Source organism: Eretmochelys imbricata, chromosome 4 (genome assembly GCF_965152235.1).
Source record: "Eretmochelys imbricata isolate rEreImb1 chromosome 4, rEreImb1.hap1, whole genome shotgun sequence".
NCBI lineage: Eukaryota > Metazoa > Chordata > Testudines > Cheloniidae > Eretmochelys > Eretmochelys imbricata.
Genome location: NC_135575.1, coordinates 26854248 through 26873683, shown reverse-complemented (window position 1 = coordinate 26873683; position 19436 = coordinate 26854248). Strand labels below are relative to the sequence as shown.

Below are 19436 nucleotides of genomic sequence, written 5' to 3'. Positions count from 1 at the left end.
GGGCTGGCTACAGGAAAGTGGCTGCCCTCTTCAACCACCACTGACTGCTTCATGTTGTTGTAAAGTATGAGAATGTTGAATTTGCAACACTGAAATAACGTCATGATGTTGTGACACTGGAAGTTGTTTAAGCTGCACAAGAGAACGTCAAAGAGGCAATAACTCTGTCATTTAATACCCTTTGACATCAATGGAAAGACTCCCATTGATTTCAGTGGGCTCTGAATCAGCCAATAACTTGACTATGCAACTGATCTCCTAATATGCATGCAGAGACATGATTTGACAATGAACAAGTTTTTCTTTAAAACAATGTTCTCCCAGTGTGCTACAGATGTGAGTATGTGGAATTGCATCTGCCCTCTACGATCATTAAAGACAAAATTAGGGCCCAATCCAGCAAAGCACTAAAGCACACATGTAACTTTCAACATGCGAGCAGTCATATTGGGACTACTCACATATTTTAAAGTTGAACAAATTTATTTGAGCAAAAGCTTTCGTGAGCTACAGCTCACTTCATTGGAATGCATCTGATGAAGTGAGCTGTAGCTCAAGAAAGCTTATGCTCAAATAAATTTGTTAGTCTCTAAGGTGCCACAAGTACTCCTTTTCTTTTTGCGAATACAGACTAAGACGGCTGCTACTCTGAAACTTGTCATATTTTAAAGTTATGTACATGTTTAAGCAGACTCCTGGATTAGGGTTAGATGAACAAGACATTTCCTCCATTTTAGCCATTTTTCTCTAAATAACCCATTTCCTGAGGCGACTGTGATTAGATTTGTTCAGAAACACAAGAAGAATAACGTTCTGTGTTTGGTATTGTCAGAACATCAGAAATAGTCAAGTTTGATCCCACATATTATTATTGTCATTTAATATTTATACTGCAGTAAGAGAAAACGCAGTAATGTAGTGAGAGGGAGAGTTGTCTGAACTGTACCCCGGCGAAGGGATAGATTTTGCTATGCCTTACTTCTGTGGATGTTCTTTTAGCACCATCCTTTCAGGTTGGAATAGCTCAAATGGTGATCTGATTTATTACGCTGTTTTTGATACTAAGAAACTTGCCTGTTGAAGTTGGTGGCTACAAAGGCTGATTTTGCTTAACTAATCTCTCAGTGTGTTTTTAGTTTCCAGTGTAGATTTTCTGTGTCCTCTGTTGATTTCTGTGCCTGTGACTATTGTTTTGTGGGGCCAGGTCCTCTGCAGTGAGGATTCTTGTCTAAAACCCAGTTCTGTGAGACCTGCAAGTTTTCCCTGGGCTCTCTTCTTTTGGTTTCTATTTTTACGATCTGAGGTTGCTCGTCTGAAGTGTTTTGAACAAGCTGGTGAGAGACAAGCAAATATGCTACAAGGGAGACCTGTGTATATTTACTATATTTGGTCATGTGGTTTGTAATACTGCATTTGCTGATTTCTGGAATTGTTGTTGATTTTTTGTGGTAATAACAAGGTATTTAATATATGCTCTATTTATATATACCATTCAGATGAAACATCTCCAAATGATCAAAAATGTCAAATGGACCAAATTAAATTCAAATGAAGAGATACATTTTCTAACTAAACAAGTCCTACTCTCTCAAATGGTCACCCAACACTCTTCTGAGGTGGTATGGTCATCTGCTCCAACTTTTCTGCAAGAATCATCTTCAATTTTGATGTAATGAAAAGACCCCCGGAAGATCGAAAACACAATGGCTGGACAGCCTCAGCAGGCACCCTGTCCTGTAATATGACAGATTTGGCTCAGGGCAGAACGTCATGGAGACACATAACATGTTTGGTGGTCTCTACTCTGTCCACGTGAATCATCAGAACTAACCTCCGACCAACAAAGCATTTAAGGAAAATCACGCAGAGATGTCAAAGGAGTTTTATGAATAATAGTTATAGCAGCTCCACAATATACAATGTTTTTATGAAGCAAGATTTTTTTTGCTACCTCTGGTTTTTCTCTTGGCATTCTGTCCCTGTAGTCTCGTAATTCAGGCTACATTCCAAAACTAGACAATACACCTATTGCTTGCTATTTCAATCCACTCTTTTTTCTGTTCTCTATCTCCATTTTTAAAATGAGCTTCCTGCAGATCCCACCATTTGCATTTGTTAATACATTACAATATAGTAATGTATTCTATTACAATTGGAAACAATAAAGCAAGGACACTAAGACATAGCTACCAAATCTCCTGCCTGAAACAGGCGTGTCCAACATTATGTTCCCCATCTGTATCCATTAAGCACACATTAGCTATCCAGTATTCCCTGTTCTGGGAATGCTCGGCTCCCAGTCCAGTCTATTGTGCTGTGCCTGTGCAACAGCGCTCAAAGTGAAAGTCGCAATTTTGGTGAAGCTGCAAAGTGAAATTCACACAATTTCACTGAGCAGACACACAGATTTATCCACAGCACATGCAAATATTGGAGAGGTGAGGTAAAAAAATGAGAGAGGAGCAAGAAGACAATGGAGGATGCATGTGCTGGGTAGAGAGAAGAAATAAAAGGTGACAGTGGAACTGGAAGAGAGAGAGAGAGAGAGAGAGTGTGCACGTGTACAACCAACAGAAGGTAAGGAGGAACAGAAAGATGATGAAGTAGATACATACAAATTCTCATCTGCTCAGATCCTCAGTCTGGCTATGCCTGTCTGGCGTAGCAAGGAGACCTGATCACTGGAGGGACAGTAGGAGAAGAGTGTATAAGTCATGGAGGTTTCTCTATGCTGCCAGCAGATTAGAAGGTGAGAATGAGAAAAAGTGGGAAGCGCTCGAGGGAGGAATCAAAACAGAAGACAAAATGCTAAGCCTCCTCCCAGTACTGTACAAACTCCCTCAAGCCTGAAGTGGAAACTTTTGACAGCTCTGCTTAAACTGAGGGATGAAGCATGCAGTAAGTCTCCCAAATCGTCAAAGAAAATGGAGCACGTAGTGAATTCTTTTTATATTGAAGGTGGCAAAAAGACAAGCAGGATCAAAACACAGGTCAAATGCAAATCCCCCCTCCCCTGTTTCTATCTGAAAATGCACATAAGGACAGGGCCTGGTGAAAAATATATACAATACTTTCATGAAGGGGTCATTCTAGCCATCCTCCAAGTCCCTACCTAACTGGTGCTTGTCATCTATAGGGGAGGTTAGTGTGTCCCTCCATCTTATCCCTGGTCATTCAACTGTTTGGTCATTTGTAGCTTGAATAACTGTAGTTTATGGATGAGCAATCTTTTAGGCCAAGAGGATTATGGGATTTGTAATACTGTGTTCATTTCAAAACTCACTGGATGAAAAGTGGATGATCAGTTGGTAGGATGAAGTGATACACTGGCTCCCTGCAGATGATAAGAATTAATAAAGTACAGCAGCAAGAATACCGGAGCTGTAAGACACCCCAAAAGTAGTATCAGAATATGAGGCAACATATTAGCCCCTCAAAACCCAAGTAAATATGGAGCCGAATACAAAATATTCATGCATAAGTCCACGTACACTGTGGTACGAGCATCACAAAGCATGAAGCACATTTCACCGTTGCGTCTGAATTTCTCTACTTTATTGTTTTCTGTCAAAGATTTAATATTGTTTTAATGTAATTTTTTGTGAGACTCTGCAGTACATGAGGGTGTGTGCGAGTGCAGGCACACCCTACACACATTTTTAATAGCCACTGAAGAATTTATAAGGCAAATTTATGGGTTTGAAAAAGTAGCATTCATTATTTGGGGGGGCATTTCTAGAGCTGTGCTGTTGTTCTATCTACATAACAAGCTTCTGTTGAAACGGGGTAGCTTTACCATCAAGGTTATCCGAGAGGCAATGTCAGCACAGCAACTGACACCGTACAAAACTACAGAGTTATTGAATTTCTGAGCACAACATGACCCAGGGAATGTCTCTGCCCTCTCTCTGCAGCTGGCATTGTCCTAAACAGGAGGGACAGAACAGCTACTTTTTTATTGATGAGCGAATAGACAGCCGATCTCCTGTTTTGCCTCCAATATGCTAAGCCCAAATGAAAACATCTTTTTGGTGCTCTTTACTCAAGTCTACAGTTTACTCACAAAATGGTTTAACAGTGCCCTGGAGAACTGATTTTTTTCTTTCGTGCTTTATTTCTAATATGTTCATGTATAATAAATGCATTCATTGCTTACCAAACACTTTAAGAACTCTGCCTGTTGTGGCATATTATTGTAGCTCTGTCTCAACAGAAGCGTGTACAAATTAGATTATTCGATCTTTGGGGCAGGAACAGTATCTTCCTGTGTGTTTGTACGTCTAGTAAGATGGAGCCCTGATGATGATTGGAGGTTTGGGGAGCTAATGCAATAATTAATAACACTAACAATAACATCTCTTTTGAGTTTGAGATCAGCATATTTACACTCACACCTATTTCCACGGCTGACCACAAATACACTCTTTACTTTAAGCTGGGAGGCAGGTTGTGGGGGTTGTAGCCCCAAATTGCTGTAATAAATCAATTGTCAGGGCCACTGAAACAGACACTAACCTTTTTTAGTTTTTCAGAAACTTCAAAGTCCTTGCCTTAAGAAGTTTTGCTTATATAAAGGGCAGGACTGTGGGAGACTGGTTTTTAAATCCGTAGTCTGTCTGATTTGAAGCAGACACTTGAACCCAAGTAGCCAACGTTTTAGGGGAGTGCCATAACCACCAGGCTCTGCGGCATTCTGGGGTGAGTTTCTCTCTATTTCTTCTGTTAACACTGTTCCACCCAGACAATGCTTGTAGTTCAATAAGCTTAAAGATGAAGGGGAGAAGGGAGATGGTGTGATAGTTGAAGAGTAAAGTGGGATCAAGGATGGGGTTAGTGTGTGTCTGTGTGCGCAAACTTCCTTTTGGTTTAGTCTCACATCATCCAGGATCCGACTGGAGTTTCAAGTTTGACTAAAGCCAAACACTCAAAGAAAACTCAAGCCAAACCATCAGGTTTCCCAAGGCTCCCACCTCAAGCCATAAATTGGCCAAGCATCACTGAAAACTCCAGGATGTTTCAAAACTTGGCCCATGTTTACCTTTCATGAATTAGGACAATCTTTTTAGTGAGCTTTGGGTTGAATTTTATAATGACACTTGAAACCAGCTGATGTTTGTCTGGCTTTAGGTTTTGTTTGGAAAGTTTTCCATAGCTCTAGTCTATGGTCTGTCCACTGTAGTGTGTAGGTTGTTGTGTGCTGGTAGCAGACTGATCCCTGTGAGATGTTCCTGAGACCCTCCTACCACTGAAGGCATCAGCACACTGCATGTGTAATGCTTGTTGGCCTGCAATTCAGAATTCTAAATCATTGCACTGCTACACCATTATTAAAAAGAATTCTTATCTCTAAGCCTTTACTGTGGAAAGAAGTTCCTGAGTATTACAAAAAATAGCTTTTCTCCCACCTGGTTATTCTTTAGGCTCATTCAAACTGAACACAATTTGTGACATGTGATGAGGCTATTAGGAATATATTTTGCCACGAAAAACAACCCCACTGCCATAAAATGACATGCTGACAAGTTACGAGACATTAAATATGCTACTGGGAGAAGAGTGAGTGGATCAGGTATTCCTCCTGTCATTACCATTAGTGTTTCACTGGTAAAACTGGCTCAGATGTTATTTTGATAGTTGCTTTGCAGAAAAGGAAACTATACGACACAAATGAAACAAAACCAAACCACCCACAGTAATTCAAACAGAGAAGATCATGCATGCTTGCATCCCCAGGCACTTGTCAACTACAAGTCATAGACTGGACGGGGGTGAGGGATAGCAAAATATATAAACTGCATCCTCACCTGCAAGGTCCAACCTGTCAAACCCCTGAGGTTACTTCTGAACTTTGTCACCTGTGAGGGAACACTATGGCTCCTCATCTAAGCAGTGTGACCTGATTATAGAGGAAAAGGGGAGGCTCTTAATTCCTAAGGGTAGGCTCTTAATTCCTAAGCACCCCATGGCTCCTCCCACTTTGCAGTGGTAGAAAATCAGAATGTCTGGTGGATCAAAATACAGTCAAGGATATTTTCAGTCACTGTAGTTATCAGCAGTCAAGGATATTTTCAGTCACTGTAATTATCTTCTTTTTACTCCTTCCATTTACCCCACACAACCACCAACTACTGAACTGTTGTACAGACGCTGTGGCCAAAAGGGTTGACAACCTCCAACAAGTTTGTAATGCTGCCCTGCAAGCAGATGACAAGGGTGTTCTGCTTCCTAAGGCTGTGACCAATCTCCAAAGCTGCAACACATTCACTCTCCTGGTACTGCTAGCTTAAAGTGTGGAAATGGTGAAGTCACATTCAAACTCAGCTCTCTGACATCTTAGCACACACCACCTTTTATCTTCCCTTGATTAAATTTCCCTTTCATTGTCTTCTATTTTGCCAGCTTCAACTACAGTTAATACCCCAGCTGATCACAGCATCATTTTATGGGTCCACATGTGTTACCAGGGTTTTTAATTTGACTACCACATCTGCAACCTGAAATGGAATCGGACAGTCACTAGATTCAGGAGGGTTTCTGGACACATAAGCAGGAGCAAAGCTTTTCATGCCCATACTACTTTTGAAAAGACATTAGCAATAACCATAATTAAGCCCAGTTGTTGCTAGCATGGTTGAGGCACAGTTCCCCAAGCACTGTGGACAGTCATATTTTTCCTGAGAATCATCTTAGCTTAGACATTTTATCGACTACTCCTAGGAAGCTTATAGTATAGCGTTCTAACAGTTTTTTCAGAAAAATACAGAGGTCACTGTGGTCAGAGGAACTGGGCTAGCTAAGAGATGTTAGCATGGTTCTAACAGTGTAGATACAATCTAAAGGGAATGTTTGTTCAACATAAGCAATCATCACAAGAAAAAGAGAAGCAAAAACTCAGGGACAAACTTTTTATGCCATTGTGTGTATCTAAATGTGGATAAGAGAGAATATTAATGCGCTGTGCTTGAGAGGCTGAGACAAGCTTCATGTATTGCACAGTTCAGAAGCATTATTTCACTTGACAGTAATTCACAAGCTTCCTACAGGCTAAATATTTTGTATACTGACTTAAATATATGGAGGTATCAAATGCATTATGATTCTGCCAATGCAACTTGGGAAAAGAATTTTCCACTTCACACTGCTGAGGAAAATGCATATGCTGTAGGCTAGGATATCATGTATGGAGGAACAAGGTGGGGAGGGGAGAGTGTTTGGCACCATTATACTCAAGGGATCAAAGAGCAGACAAAAGCACACTGGAAATGCTTCATTGTATTTTAAAGGGGAATAAGTTCAAGGGTAAGAAAGCCTGTGGTGCTTGTAAAGGATTAAGTAGGGTAATGTGCTTTTTAAGAAGACATAAAGAGGTATGTAATGGGATACATTTAAGCCTAAATGATTTTTCTTGGAGTCCTCAATGAATGTTTAAGCAAGCATGCCTTTGGTACTGGTAAATCTGCTCCCAATAAATAACGGCCATGAAAATGGAGATTCTTTTGACTGAATGAGATGCATATTTCATAACCTATGCAAAAAAGGAAAACTCAATTTGGAATACACAGAATATTTAGGAATAATAAAGAAAAAAAAAGAGAGAAAAGGCAATATTCTCCAGAATAATCCAAAGCAAATGTAGAAATACAGATAATTCCTTTCCTTCTTATATGACAAAGTAGCTAGAAAAACAAAACTGGTTGCTCCCATACCTTCAGTTCAGGTCTTCAATGGTTTTATTTTCTGAAGTAGAGGGAAACAATATGTGATGGGAGACAAGAAAATATTTAATGTGCTTATGCTTCTCTGGCAGTCACATATACTGAGGTATCAAACTCTATTAATCTATCCAAGATCAATCTACTCAGCTATCCTTTAACCATATCTGAACCACAACCTGAACCAGTCAGGGGCTGTGGATGTAGAAGGAATGAATGCATGCATAAGGATATATATATATATATATATATATATATATATATATATCTTAACCTGATTTCTGGGGGAATATGGGACCAGGATATGCCAAAAAACAGAAATTTCTAAAAGCATTGTGTTGACATCTTAGCCTTCTCCTCTACCTCTATTTCAGCTGACCAAGGCCATACCAAAGTTGCATCTTTCCTGATCCAAGCAGAGCTAAAGAAATACTGTCATAGGGCTTAAACTGTGTTCTCACACACACAAACACATATTATTATTATTAGTAATCATATTTACTATGGTAGTGCCTGAGGGCCAACCAAGCCTGGGTCCTCGTTGTGCTAGGCACTGTACAAACACAGCCCTGGTCTGCACTAGGAGTTGAGGTCGAATTTAGCAGCATTAAATTGATTTAACCCTGCACCCGTCCACACAACGAAACCCTTGTTTTCGACTTAAAAGGCTCTTAAAATCGATTTCCTTACTCCACCCCCGACAAGGGGATTAGCACTGAAATCGGCCTTGCCAGGTCGAATTTGGGGTACTGTGGACACAATTAGACGGTATTGGCCTCCGGGAGCTATCCCAGAGTGCTCCATTGTGACCGCTCTGGACAGCACTCTCAACTCAGATGCACTGGCCAGGTAGACAGGAAAAGGCCCACACACTTTTGAATTTCAATTTCCTGTTTGGCCAGCATGGCAAGCTGCAGGTGACCATGCAGAGCTCATCAGCAGAGGTGACCATGATTGAGTCCCAGAATCGCAAAAGAGCTCCAGCATGGACCAAAAGGGAGGTACGGGATCCGATCGCTGTATGGGGAGAGGAATCTGCGCTATCAGAACTACGTTCCAGTTTTCAAAATGCCAAAACATTTGTCAAAATCTCCCAGGGCATGAAGGACAGAGGCCATAACGGGGACCCGAAGCAGTGCCGCGTGAAACTTAAGAAGCTGAGGCAAGCCTACCAGAAAACCAGAGAGGCAAATGGCCGCTCCAGGTCAGAGCCCAAAACATGCTGCTTCTATGATGAGCTGCATGCCATTTTAGGGGGTTCAGCCACCACTACCCCAGCTGTGTTGTTTGACTCCTTCAATGGAGATGGAGGCAACATGGAAGCAGGTTTTGGGGACGAGGAAGATGATGATGATGAGGTTGTAGGTAGCTCACAGCAAGCAAGCAGAGAAACTGGTTTTCCTGACAGCCAGGAACTGTTTCTCACCTGGATCTGGAGCCAGTACCCCCCGAACGCACCCAAGGCTGCCTCCCGGACCCGCCAGGTGGAGAAGAGACCTCTGGTGAGTGTACCTTTTAAAATACTACAGATGGTTTAAAAGCAAGCATGTTTAATGATTAATTTGCCCTGGCATTCGTGGCTCTCCTGGATATACTCCCAAAGCCTTTGCAGAAGGTTTCTGGGGAGGGCAACCTTATTCCATCCAACATGGTAGGACACTTTACCACTCCAGGCCAGTAGCATTTACTCAGGAATCATTGTAGAACAAAGCATTGCAGTGTATGTTTGCTGGCATTCAAACAACATCCGTTCTTTATCTCTCTGTGTTATCCTCAGGAGAGTGATATCATTCATGGTCACCTGGTTGAAATAGGGTGCTTTTCTTAAGGGGACATTCAGAGGTGCCCGTTCCTGCTGGGCTGTTTGCCTGTGGCTGAACAGAAATGTTCCCCGCTGTTAGCCACGGGAAGGGGGGAGGGGCTAGCCACGCGCTGGGGGGAGGCAAAATGCGACCTTGGAACGAAAGCACATGTGCTATGTATGTAATGTTAACAGCAAGGATTACCGTGAAAGAGTGTACCCATTTTTCTATAAAATGTGTCTTTTTAAATACCACTGTCCCTTTTTTTTTCTCCACCAGCTGCATGTGTTTCAAGGATCACAGGATCTTCTCCTTCCCAGAGGCTAGCAAAGATCAGAAGGTGAAAAAAACGCACTCGTGAAGAAATGTTCTCTGAGTTCATGCTGTCCTCCCACACTGACAGAGCACAGACGAATACTTGGAGGCAGACAATGTCAGAGTGCAGGAAAGCACAAAATGACCAGTAGGAGAGGTGGAAGGCTGAAGAGAGGGCTGAAGCTGAAAGGTGGCGGCAGCGTGACGAGAGGAGGCAGGATTCAATGCTGAGGCTGCTGAAGGATCAAACTAATATGCTCCAGCATATGGTTGAGCTGCAGGAAAGGCAGCAGGAGCACAGACCGCCACTACAGCCCCTGTGTAACCAACTGCCCTCCTCCCCTAGTTCCATAGCCTCCTCACCCAGACGTCCAAGAATGCGGTGAGGGGGTCTCCAGCCACCCAGCCACTCCACCCCAGAGGATTGCCCAAGCAACAGAAGGCTGGCATTCAATAAGTTTTAAAGTACTGTGTGGCCTTGTCCTTCCCTCCTCCACCACCCCTCCTGGTGCTTCTCTTCTCCACCACCCCTCCTGGGTTACCTTGGTAGTTATCCCCCATTTGTGTGATGAATTAATAAAGAATGTATGGATCTTGAAGCAACAATGACTTTATTGCCTCTGAAAGCGGTGATCGAGGGGAGGAGGGGAGGGTGGTTAGCTTACAGGGAAGTAGAGTGAACCAAGGGGTGGGGGGTTTCATCAAGGAGAAACAAACAGAACTTTCACACCATAGCCTGGCCAGTCATCAAACTGGTTTTCAAAGCTTCTCTGATGCGCACCATGCCCTCCTGTGCTCTTCTAACCACCCTGGTGTCTGGCTGTGCGTAACCAGCAGCCAGGAGATTTGCCTCAACCTCCCACCCCACCATAAACTTACTCTCACAGATATTGTGCAGCACACAGCAAGCAGTAATAACAGTGGGAATATTGGTTTCACCGAGGTCTAACGGAGTCAGTAAACTGCACCAGCATGCTTTTAAACATCCAAATGAGCATTCTACCACCATTCTGCACTTGCTCAGCCTGTAGTTGAACAGCTCCTGACTACTGTCCAGGCTGCCTGTGTATGGCTTCATGAGCCATGGCATTAAGGGGTAGGCTGGGTCCCCAAGGATACATATAGGCATTTCAACATCCCCAACAGTTATTTTCTGGTCTGGGAATAAAGTCCCTTCCTGCAGATTTTGAAACAGACCAGAGTTCCTGAAGATGCGAGCTTCATGTACCTTTCCTGGCCATCCCACGTTGATGTTGGTGAAACGTCCCTTGTGATCCACCAGAGCTTGCAGCACTATCGAAAAGTACCCTTTGCGGTCTATGTACTCGGCGGCTTGGTGCTCCGGTGCCAAGATAGGGATATGGGTTCCGTCTATGGCCCCACCACAGTTAGGGAATCCCATTGCAGCAAAGCCATCCACTATGACCTGCACATTTCCCAGGGTCACTACCCTTGATATCAGCAGATCTTTGATTGCACTGGCTACTTGCATCACAGCAGCCCCCACAGTAGATTTGCCCACTCTGAATTGATTCCCGACTGACTGGTAGCTGTCTGGCGTTGCAAGTTTCCACAGGGCTATTGCCACTCGCTTCTCAACTGTGAGGGCTGCTCTCATCTTGGTATTCTTGCTCCTCAGGGCAGGGGAAAGCAAGTCACAAAGTTCCATGAAAGTGCCCTTATGCATGCGAAAGTTTCGCAGCCACTGGGAATCGTCCCAGACCTGCAACACTATGCAGTCCCACCAGTCTGTGCTTGTTTCCCGAGCCCAGAATCGGCGTTCCACACATGAACCTGCCCCATTAGCACTATGATACCCACACTGCCAGGGCCCGTGCTTTGAGAGAAGTCTCTGTCCATGTCCTTATCACTCTCGTCACCGTGCTGACATCGCCTACTTGCCCGGTTTCGCTTTGCCAGGTTCTGGTGCTGCATATACTGCTGGATAACGCGTGTGGTGTTTAATGTGCTCCTAATTGCCAAAGTGATCTGAGCGGGCTCCATGCTTGCCGTGGTATGGCGTATGCATAGAAAAAAGACGCGGAACGATTGTCTGCCGTTGCCCTGACGGAAGGAGGGGTGACTGACAACATGGCTTACAGGGCTGGCTTACAGGGAATTAAAATCAACAAAGGGGGTGGCTTTGCGAGAAACAGAATGGCCCCCTCAAGGATAGAACTCAAAACCTCAAGGATAGGACACAAAACTGGGTTTCGCAGGCCGTTGATTTCACGGAGGGAGGGATGGTGGAGAAAATTAATACAAAACAAATCTGGTCTATTTCTCGTTTTGATCCACTTCATCTATCTTTATACATCTTGCTGGCAGCAGACGGTGCAGTACGACGGCTAGCCATTGTCATCTCCTGGGTGCTCGGCAGAAGACGGTGCAGTATGACTGCTGGCCATCATCTTCTGCTGGCTGCTGATTAAAAGACAGTGCATGCCAGTAGGACTGAATCATCATGAGATGAAACTTAAAAGGGAAATGACCTGGCTGGGTCACTCCCATGTTTGCCCAGGTGCCCCTAACCTCATTGAGGTCAGTTAAAAGAGCACCCAGGACTACGTCGACGACGGCTACCAGTCATACTTCACTATCTGCTGCCAAAAGGCAATAAACTGCTGCTCTGTAGCAATGCAGTACCGCGTCTGCCAGCACCCAGGAGACATACGGTGATGGTTAGCTGAGCGGGCTCCATGCTTGCCATGGTATGGCGTCTGCACGGGTAACCCAGGAAAAAAGGCGCAAAACAATTGTCTGCCGTTGCTTTCACAGAAGGAGGGAGGGAAGGGGGGGCCTGACGATATGTACCCAGAACCACCCGCGACAATGTTTTAGCCCCATCAGGTACTGGGATTTCTACCCAGAATTCAAATGGGCGGCGGAGACTGCGGGAACTGTGGGATAGCTACCCACAGTGCAATGCTCTGAAAGTTGACGGTTGCCTCGGTACTGTGGACACACTCCGCCGACTACATGCACTTAGAGCATTTGTGTGGGGACACACACAATCGACTGTATAAAACCGCTTCCTACAAAACCGACTTCTATAAATTCGACCTATTTTCGTAGTGTAGACATACCCACAATATAGAAGAGTTTACAATCTAAATAGACAAGATAAACACAGAGTGGAGGAAGGGGTAGAACAGAGCAGCAGAGTGAACAATGTGATGGCAGCAAACAGCATGTTAGTTCCACTGGTTTTTTCGGGTGTGGGGGGGAGTTACTTAAGAGGGGATCAGCTAAATAGAAAGACAAAGGAAGGGAAGAGAAGTGACGGGGACAGGACAAGGGAGAAGAGGGCAAAATGGGGAGATGTGGCATGAAGTCAGGTGAAGAGACTGTGAGGGAAGGGGAGAGGGCTGGAACAAATAGCCCATCAGCACAGGGCACAGAAAGTCCAGTCAAAACAGTACATTATCTCAGGATATGTCTACACTGCATCTAAACACCCACGGCTAGCCTGTGTCAGCTGACTTGTGCTCCTGGGGTTCTGGCTAAGGGGCTGTTTAATTGCGGTATAGATATTAGGGCTCAGACTGGAGCCCAGGGTCTGGAACCCTAAAAGGTGGAAGGGTTCCAGAGTCCGGGCTCCAGCGTGAGCCAGAACATCTATACCACAGTTGAACAGCCCTGTAGCCCAAGCCCTGCAAGTCCAAGTCAGCTGACACAGGCCAGCCACAGGTGTTTAACTGCAGTGCAGACATACTGTCAATGTCCAGTGGTCCATGCTTTGGATGTTTCTGCTTCTGTCAGCTGGAGTCTGACTCGCTCCTCTCTGCAATTTTTCCCCCTTCTCCAGGAATGGGGAGGCACAGGTGCAATTTCCACTGAAATCACTGATGTGCAACCCATGCAATCCCACTGAAGTCAATGAGATGGCATGAGATGTCAGTCAGCACTGAATTTGTCTCTCCTGTATTATATTTTTCAAAATAAAAATTGCTTTCTCAGTATAAATGAAATAAATGAACAATAATTAACAGAGTGCAAAAGAAAGAAAAATTAAAAGGATTTTAAACTTTATGAAAAATGTTTTGAGAGTGTCCTTTTAAATAGCCTCTGTAGTCCTGCTGTCCAACTAGTTTCACTTTGCATTGGCTGCCTGCACATCTAATTTACCTTTCAGAGGATGCTACAGGGGAGTGTAGTTAAAGCAAAGGATGTTTGACATATTCATTTGCAACACACATATTATAATCCCCCCCCCCACATCCTTACAGTCACAGTATCTGAGTTTCTTCATGGACACTAGGTGGCCTAGTGGAAACGTAGTTGTTTAAGAACATTTGCTTGGCAAGCTGTCTATGTTGGCTTATGTATTTCTTTTCTTGTCGAGTCATGATTTAGCACCAGTTAACGGCGTGATTAAAATGAAGCACAAAATGAGACCCAAAATTAGTTTGGTTTGTTTGAGGTTATAATCTTATTGTGTTAATAGCTCTGAGGTGGCCAGTTGTTCTTCAAGGTCAGGAATGAGTTTATTAAAACAATGTAAATGGGCCAAATGGACCCATAAAGTCCTTCCTCTGAAACACCTGCATGCTTTCATTTTAGAGTTATTTTACAGAGATTAAAATCTGCCTCATCAGTTACATTTTTTTGGTCTTAATTTTCTTCTGTACACAGTGTTGGTATGTAACACCATATTTATCATCCAAGTGAGGATGAAAGATTCAAACAGATCTTGCAAAGGCAGAGCTTCCAATTCCTTATAGAGAGCTCTTTCTTCCTGGCCAGGCCAAATACAATCTTCAAAGAGCCTTCTATTTGTCACCTGTCTGAGCAGCAAGGGGCTCTCTCTCATTTCTTCCTGTGAGGTGTATGGGGTGGAGTGTGTAGAGAGTGAGCGAGCATGTGCATGCATGTGCAGGAATGGATGGAAGCAATGGATGTTCATTGTGAATGGTCTTGTTTTGGGAAGAGAGAGAGAGAGGTTGGCTGATTGCTGCTTTGCTAAAGCTTAGCTCTTTGATACCATCACTTGCAATTGCTTATTCCTGAAAAGCAAAGCTATGGGAAATTAAACAACTCAGACAGTGCTGTTTCTGTCAATTTAAAAACAGCAAATACCATGTCTTCAGGAATTAGAAATCAAAGACTATAATCTGTAATTACCTGCTAAGGTAATACACTGGTTGTTTTCTTCAGCTAAAGGGCTTTAGTCAACACCTGCTTGTATTTGATGTGCTCTGGTTTTTGATTGTCCTAAAACTCATGGTATAACTTTGGCAGGCAAGCCAGACTGATGGATTTTTTTTTAAAAGGAGCGTCCCATCTTTATAAGCACCTTGCAAACTGGAACAAAGTATATTTTCTCAAAAATACCTTTTCCCTTGGCCAATCAATCTTCAGCTGTCCCTTTCTCCAGCACTTGAAATGTATACATCAAACATATTTCAGCTTATGACACATTCTAGAAGGATTTCATAAGTGCATTTCCCCGGCCCTTCCCACCTTCTCCTCTTCCATGACATGTCACGTCTGATAAATCTTGGAGTTGGGAAATATGATCCAAGCTATACTGGCAGTGGGTGAAGTCACTTGCTTATAAAACTCCTAAACAGATAACAGTTGTTGTTATCTTGTAGCACTTTTATTATCAAGAGATCACCGGTAGGAAATGGCTTCATCATTGTTTTTTAAAAAGACCTGTTCGTTTATGTGCTCTCATCAATTGTCACAACACCATAGATGTATGGGATACCCTAGGAAGTGAACTTCAGTAGAAACAAAAGGCAACAGCTCTGAAATGGCTTGACTGGATTTTGATAGACCTAAAAAAGATCGAATAACTAAACCTTCGACGAGGAAACACGCAACAGTTCAATTTTCTATTATAATTAATTCTCCCCATCTTCAAATTTAAATGAACCCTATAAAATAAGGCCCTGCTAAAATAAAAAAAATATGCTGTTTTCTCAGGGCCCTATTTTACAGAATCAATTTTCAATTTGGAGATGTTATCACAGGGATGAATTCTGTTCTGTTCTCTTTCACACAGATGCAATTCCCATTGAAGTCACTGATGAAAAATATTCACAATCTCATTCTGTGCTATTTAATGGATAGATGATCTTAAATACAACATCGCTCCTGCTTACTTGATTCTTCTAAGAATTCACTTGACAAAAATGTTTTTACATAATTTTGTTTTCTCATAGCAAATCAAGTTTAAGAGATTGCTGGGAAATTTTTTAAACAAGGTCATGCTTTTCTTCTTTCTGCATAACACATAGGATTCATAACCATGACTGAAAGATTAAGTTTTCAGAGTCAGAAGTCTAAAAACAAATCTGTATTTTGTATTCAACCCTACAGTAAGCACGTTGTACAGTACACTGCGATGTCTTCTGTTATTAAAGTCCCGTGATCCTACCCTCATTTTGGATTCTGACAAATGTATTCTTCTTTCATATCTCTAAATCCTCAATCATTTTCAGAGCAAATATTTTTTGGACTTGCATTTTAAAATGTAATGGAAAACTGGCCACAGGGAACTGAGCTGAGAGCACCCAATCCTTTGCACTGGAGCAATGAGCTATAAATTGATTAGGTAAGATCCTTGTTCTATGTGCAAATGCAGCTCCAAATGTTAAAAACAATTAAAAAAATCCAGCACTGCAACAGATCATCTCCAATTGTCAAGGAAAAAGTAAACCATGCCTCATACCTTCTGAATACCTGTTGGTGACTCCAGCACATTATTCTCTGAGCCGTTACTTCTGTTAATCATCCGCCACATCTGAGAATACATGCTGTCCCTCTCAAAAGGATTCATCCCCTTCACTCGAACATGCTCATAGACTGCAGAGTCCAAGACAGTGCCATAAGGAATATCCGTCTGCCTGGAGAGATCCTGGAGAGACCTTAATTGGTGGTGAAGAAAAGAGACACAGGGACATGATTCCACATTTCCAAGCTGAACGGGAGCTGCAGGCAAGCAAAGGGCAACACATAGGAAGACAGCTGCCAAGTAACTGTTTTGTTTGTTTATTTTCTTAAAAGACAAAATAAGACTAGGAGAAACAGAATTGCTTTTATGCTTTAAGACAGAAAGAAAAATGTGAAGCCAAAGTGAAGGGGGGAAATGAGATTGAAGGAAAAAAAGAGAACATTCCAAGGAATAAGAGTGTGCTCTCAAGAGATGGCCGCTTTCTTTTGTGGGGCAAAAGGGAGTGTTTTTAGCCACTCCAACAAATATAAAATAAATCAGATAAAAGCCTGGTAATAGCCTGAAGCAATGGACCTCTATTTTACAAATTGCTGGGGACTCGCAGACTGAAATCAGAAAGGTCAGAAAAAGAGCTCAATGTACATAGCCCTAGGCACCAGGCCCAGGCATTACTTGGAGCTGGCATGTTAAACACCAGAAAGCAGCTGTCTCTGTTGGTATGTACTGTAGCAAGATATACACTCAGCATGGACAGTGGTGCAAGTAAGCCGGTCCAGTCAGGTACACCATACCATTAAGACATTTATTGCTGGTACGCCGTACTGGAAAGACACATTTTCAAGAATTTTGTAGAGCCCTGCGCAGATACAAATTTATTCCCGTGGATGTGGATATCTGCAGAGAGAAATCGGTATCTGCTGAACCGCAGGGCTCTCCTGGGAACCACAGCGATGAAAGGAGCAGAACATGGGGCTGCCGCTCCTCCAATGCAGTTGTATGGCCCCCAGCCCTGTCCTCCAGTGGGGCTGTACAGACCCCAAGCAGGAGACGCAGCTGTGTGGAAGGGCTGGGGATAGTACAGATGCATCCTGGGAGCAGCGGCCCCACATTCTGCTCCTTTCTCCGCTGTAGTTCCCAGGAGAGCCCTGCGGTTCAGTGGATACAGATTTCTCTCCATGGATATCCGCTCAAGAGACAGAACATTTTGGGGGGGGGAGCAGGGGGGAAGGGAGGTTCGGTACTGTATCGGTAAGAATTAAAATCTACTTGCACCTCTGAGCACAGAGAGCAGGTTAAGAATAGACTGGGAATGCTGCATAGCACCATTTTCAGAAGCTGGAGACTTTTGTTCTATTTTTATGTGCTGCCACTTCTTTGAGTTCACAATAAATTTGCTCAGTTTGATAAGATCTTTAGCCTTATCCACTCTGTGTGTGTTTGTCTATGAGTATATACACACACAAAAGCTAATTTATATGTAAACTAATGTAGGGGTTTCTAAAGGTGTCCACAATATGTCTTTATCTGCCCTGGCCTTAAAATGATTTCGTTATGATCCCTTCAAGGCTCCAGACATGACCTCTTTGCCTCTATTTATTCATCCTATTGTACCACTTAACCATACCTTGATTTCTTTAATGACATTCATTAGAGGTTCGGAGGGACTGCTGTAATATATCTAACACTGACGACCCATTAAGGCTTTTGCTGGCACAAATTACCTTTATGTAACTGCACAAATCTAATGGATGACATTTAAGGACAAATAAAAGATCTCTCTGTGTGCAGCCTTAAACTAGACCAGAGGTTCTTAAACTGGGGGTGGGCTGCCCTGGGGGAGGGGCATAGAATATATTGGGAGGGGGGTTATGAGCAGCTTTAGTGAAAACAAACAACATACTGTGCACATTTTACTCACAGCAGTGAATAACTTGCAAAGCTCATTCCTCCAGACATATCCAGTCCTCAGATGGCACTGTGCATTTGACTCTAGATGGTGCTGTGCATTTTGATGGATTTCATAGCATTATACAAAGTCATCGCCATGTGTACGTTAATCCGTTTTCAAGGATGCAGTGTGCACATTTAATTGTAAGCACTGATCACACTTGCAGTTTTGGTTTTGCTCTTATTACATTGGCTCTGTTTGAACCAATGCCTTGCTGTTTTTAATATTTAGTGAGTGTTGCATGTTGATTTTTGTTATCGGTATATGTACTTGTGTGGTGGTGAGGCCTAAACTACTACGACACAAAGAAGGGGGCACCATGAAATACGTTTGAGAGCCACTGAAATAGACAATGGCAAACTGCAAAGATCCACCTATAACCACTCAAAATGGAAACATGAACCTATGATACTCAAAGAGGATGGAGCAAGGCTATTCTCAGTGGTGGCAGATGACCGAACAGGGAGCAATGGTCTCAAGCTGCAGTGGGGGAGGTCTAGGTTGGATATTAGGAAACACTGTTTCACTAGGAGGGTGGGGAAGCACTGGAATGGGTTACCTAGGGAAGTGGTAGAATCTCCATCCTTAGAGGTTTTTAAAGCCCTACTTGACCAAGCCCTGGCTGGGATGATTTAGTTGGGGTTGGTCCTGCTTTGAGCAGGGGGTTGGACTAGATGACCTCCTGAGGTCTCTTCCAACCCTAATCTTCTATTGTTCTATGATTCAACAGCCTCCAAGCGGCACATTTGACATACGTAAAAGAGAAGGGTATTCAAAAAGGCCCTGAAGACAAAAATCAAGGAAATAAAATCCTTAGAAGTGGCAGGGATGCTACTTAAGAAAACAATAATAATCTCATAAGGCATGTGTAATGCTGAACAAAAACAGAACCAGGAAAGCAAGAAGTAAATCAATGTGTATGTCCAAACTGCACCTAAGCCTCGTGTCTCCAAGAGAAGTGAAGTCCAGAGAGGACC

The 19436-nt window shown here is 43.1% G+C and overlaps 1 protein-coding gene across 2 annotated transcripts in view; it reads right to left on the bottom strand.

Moving 5' to 3' along the window:
* The window catches only part of GRID2 (glutamate ionotropic receptor delta type subunit 2), a 1026718-nt gene that overhangs the window by 116835 nt on the left and 890447 nt on the right, over positions 1–19436 (bottom strand). For both annotated transcript variants that reach the window (XM_077814385.1, XM_077814386.1), the window contains one exon: positions 16509–16704. In XM_077814385.1, the coding sequence (XP_077670511.1) occupies positions 16509–16704 (196 nt within the window). The remainder of the gene's footprint in view (positions 1–16508; positions 16705–19436) is intronic.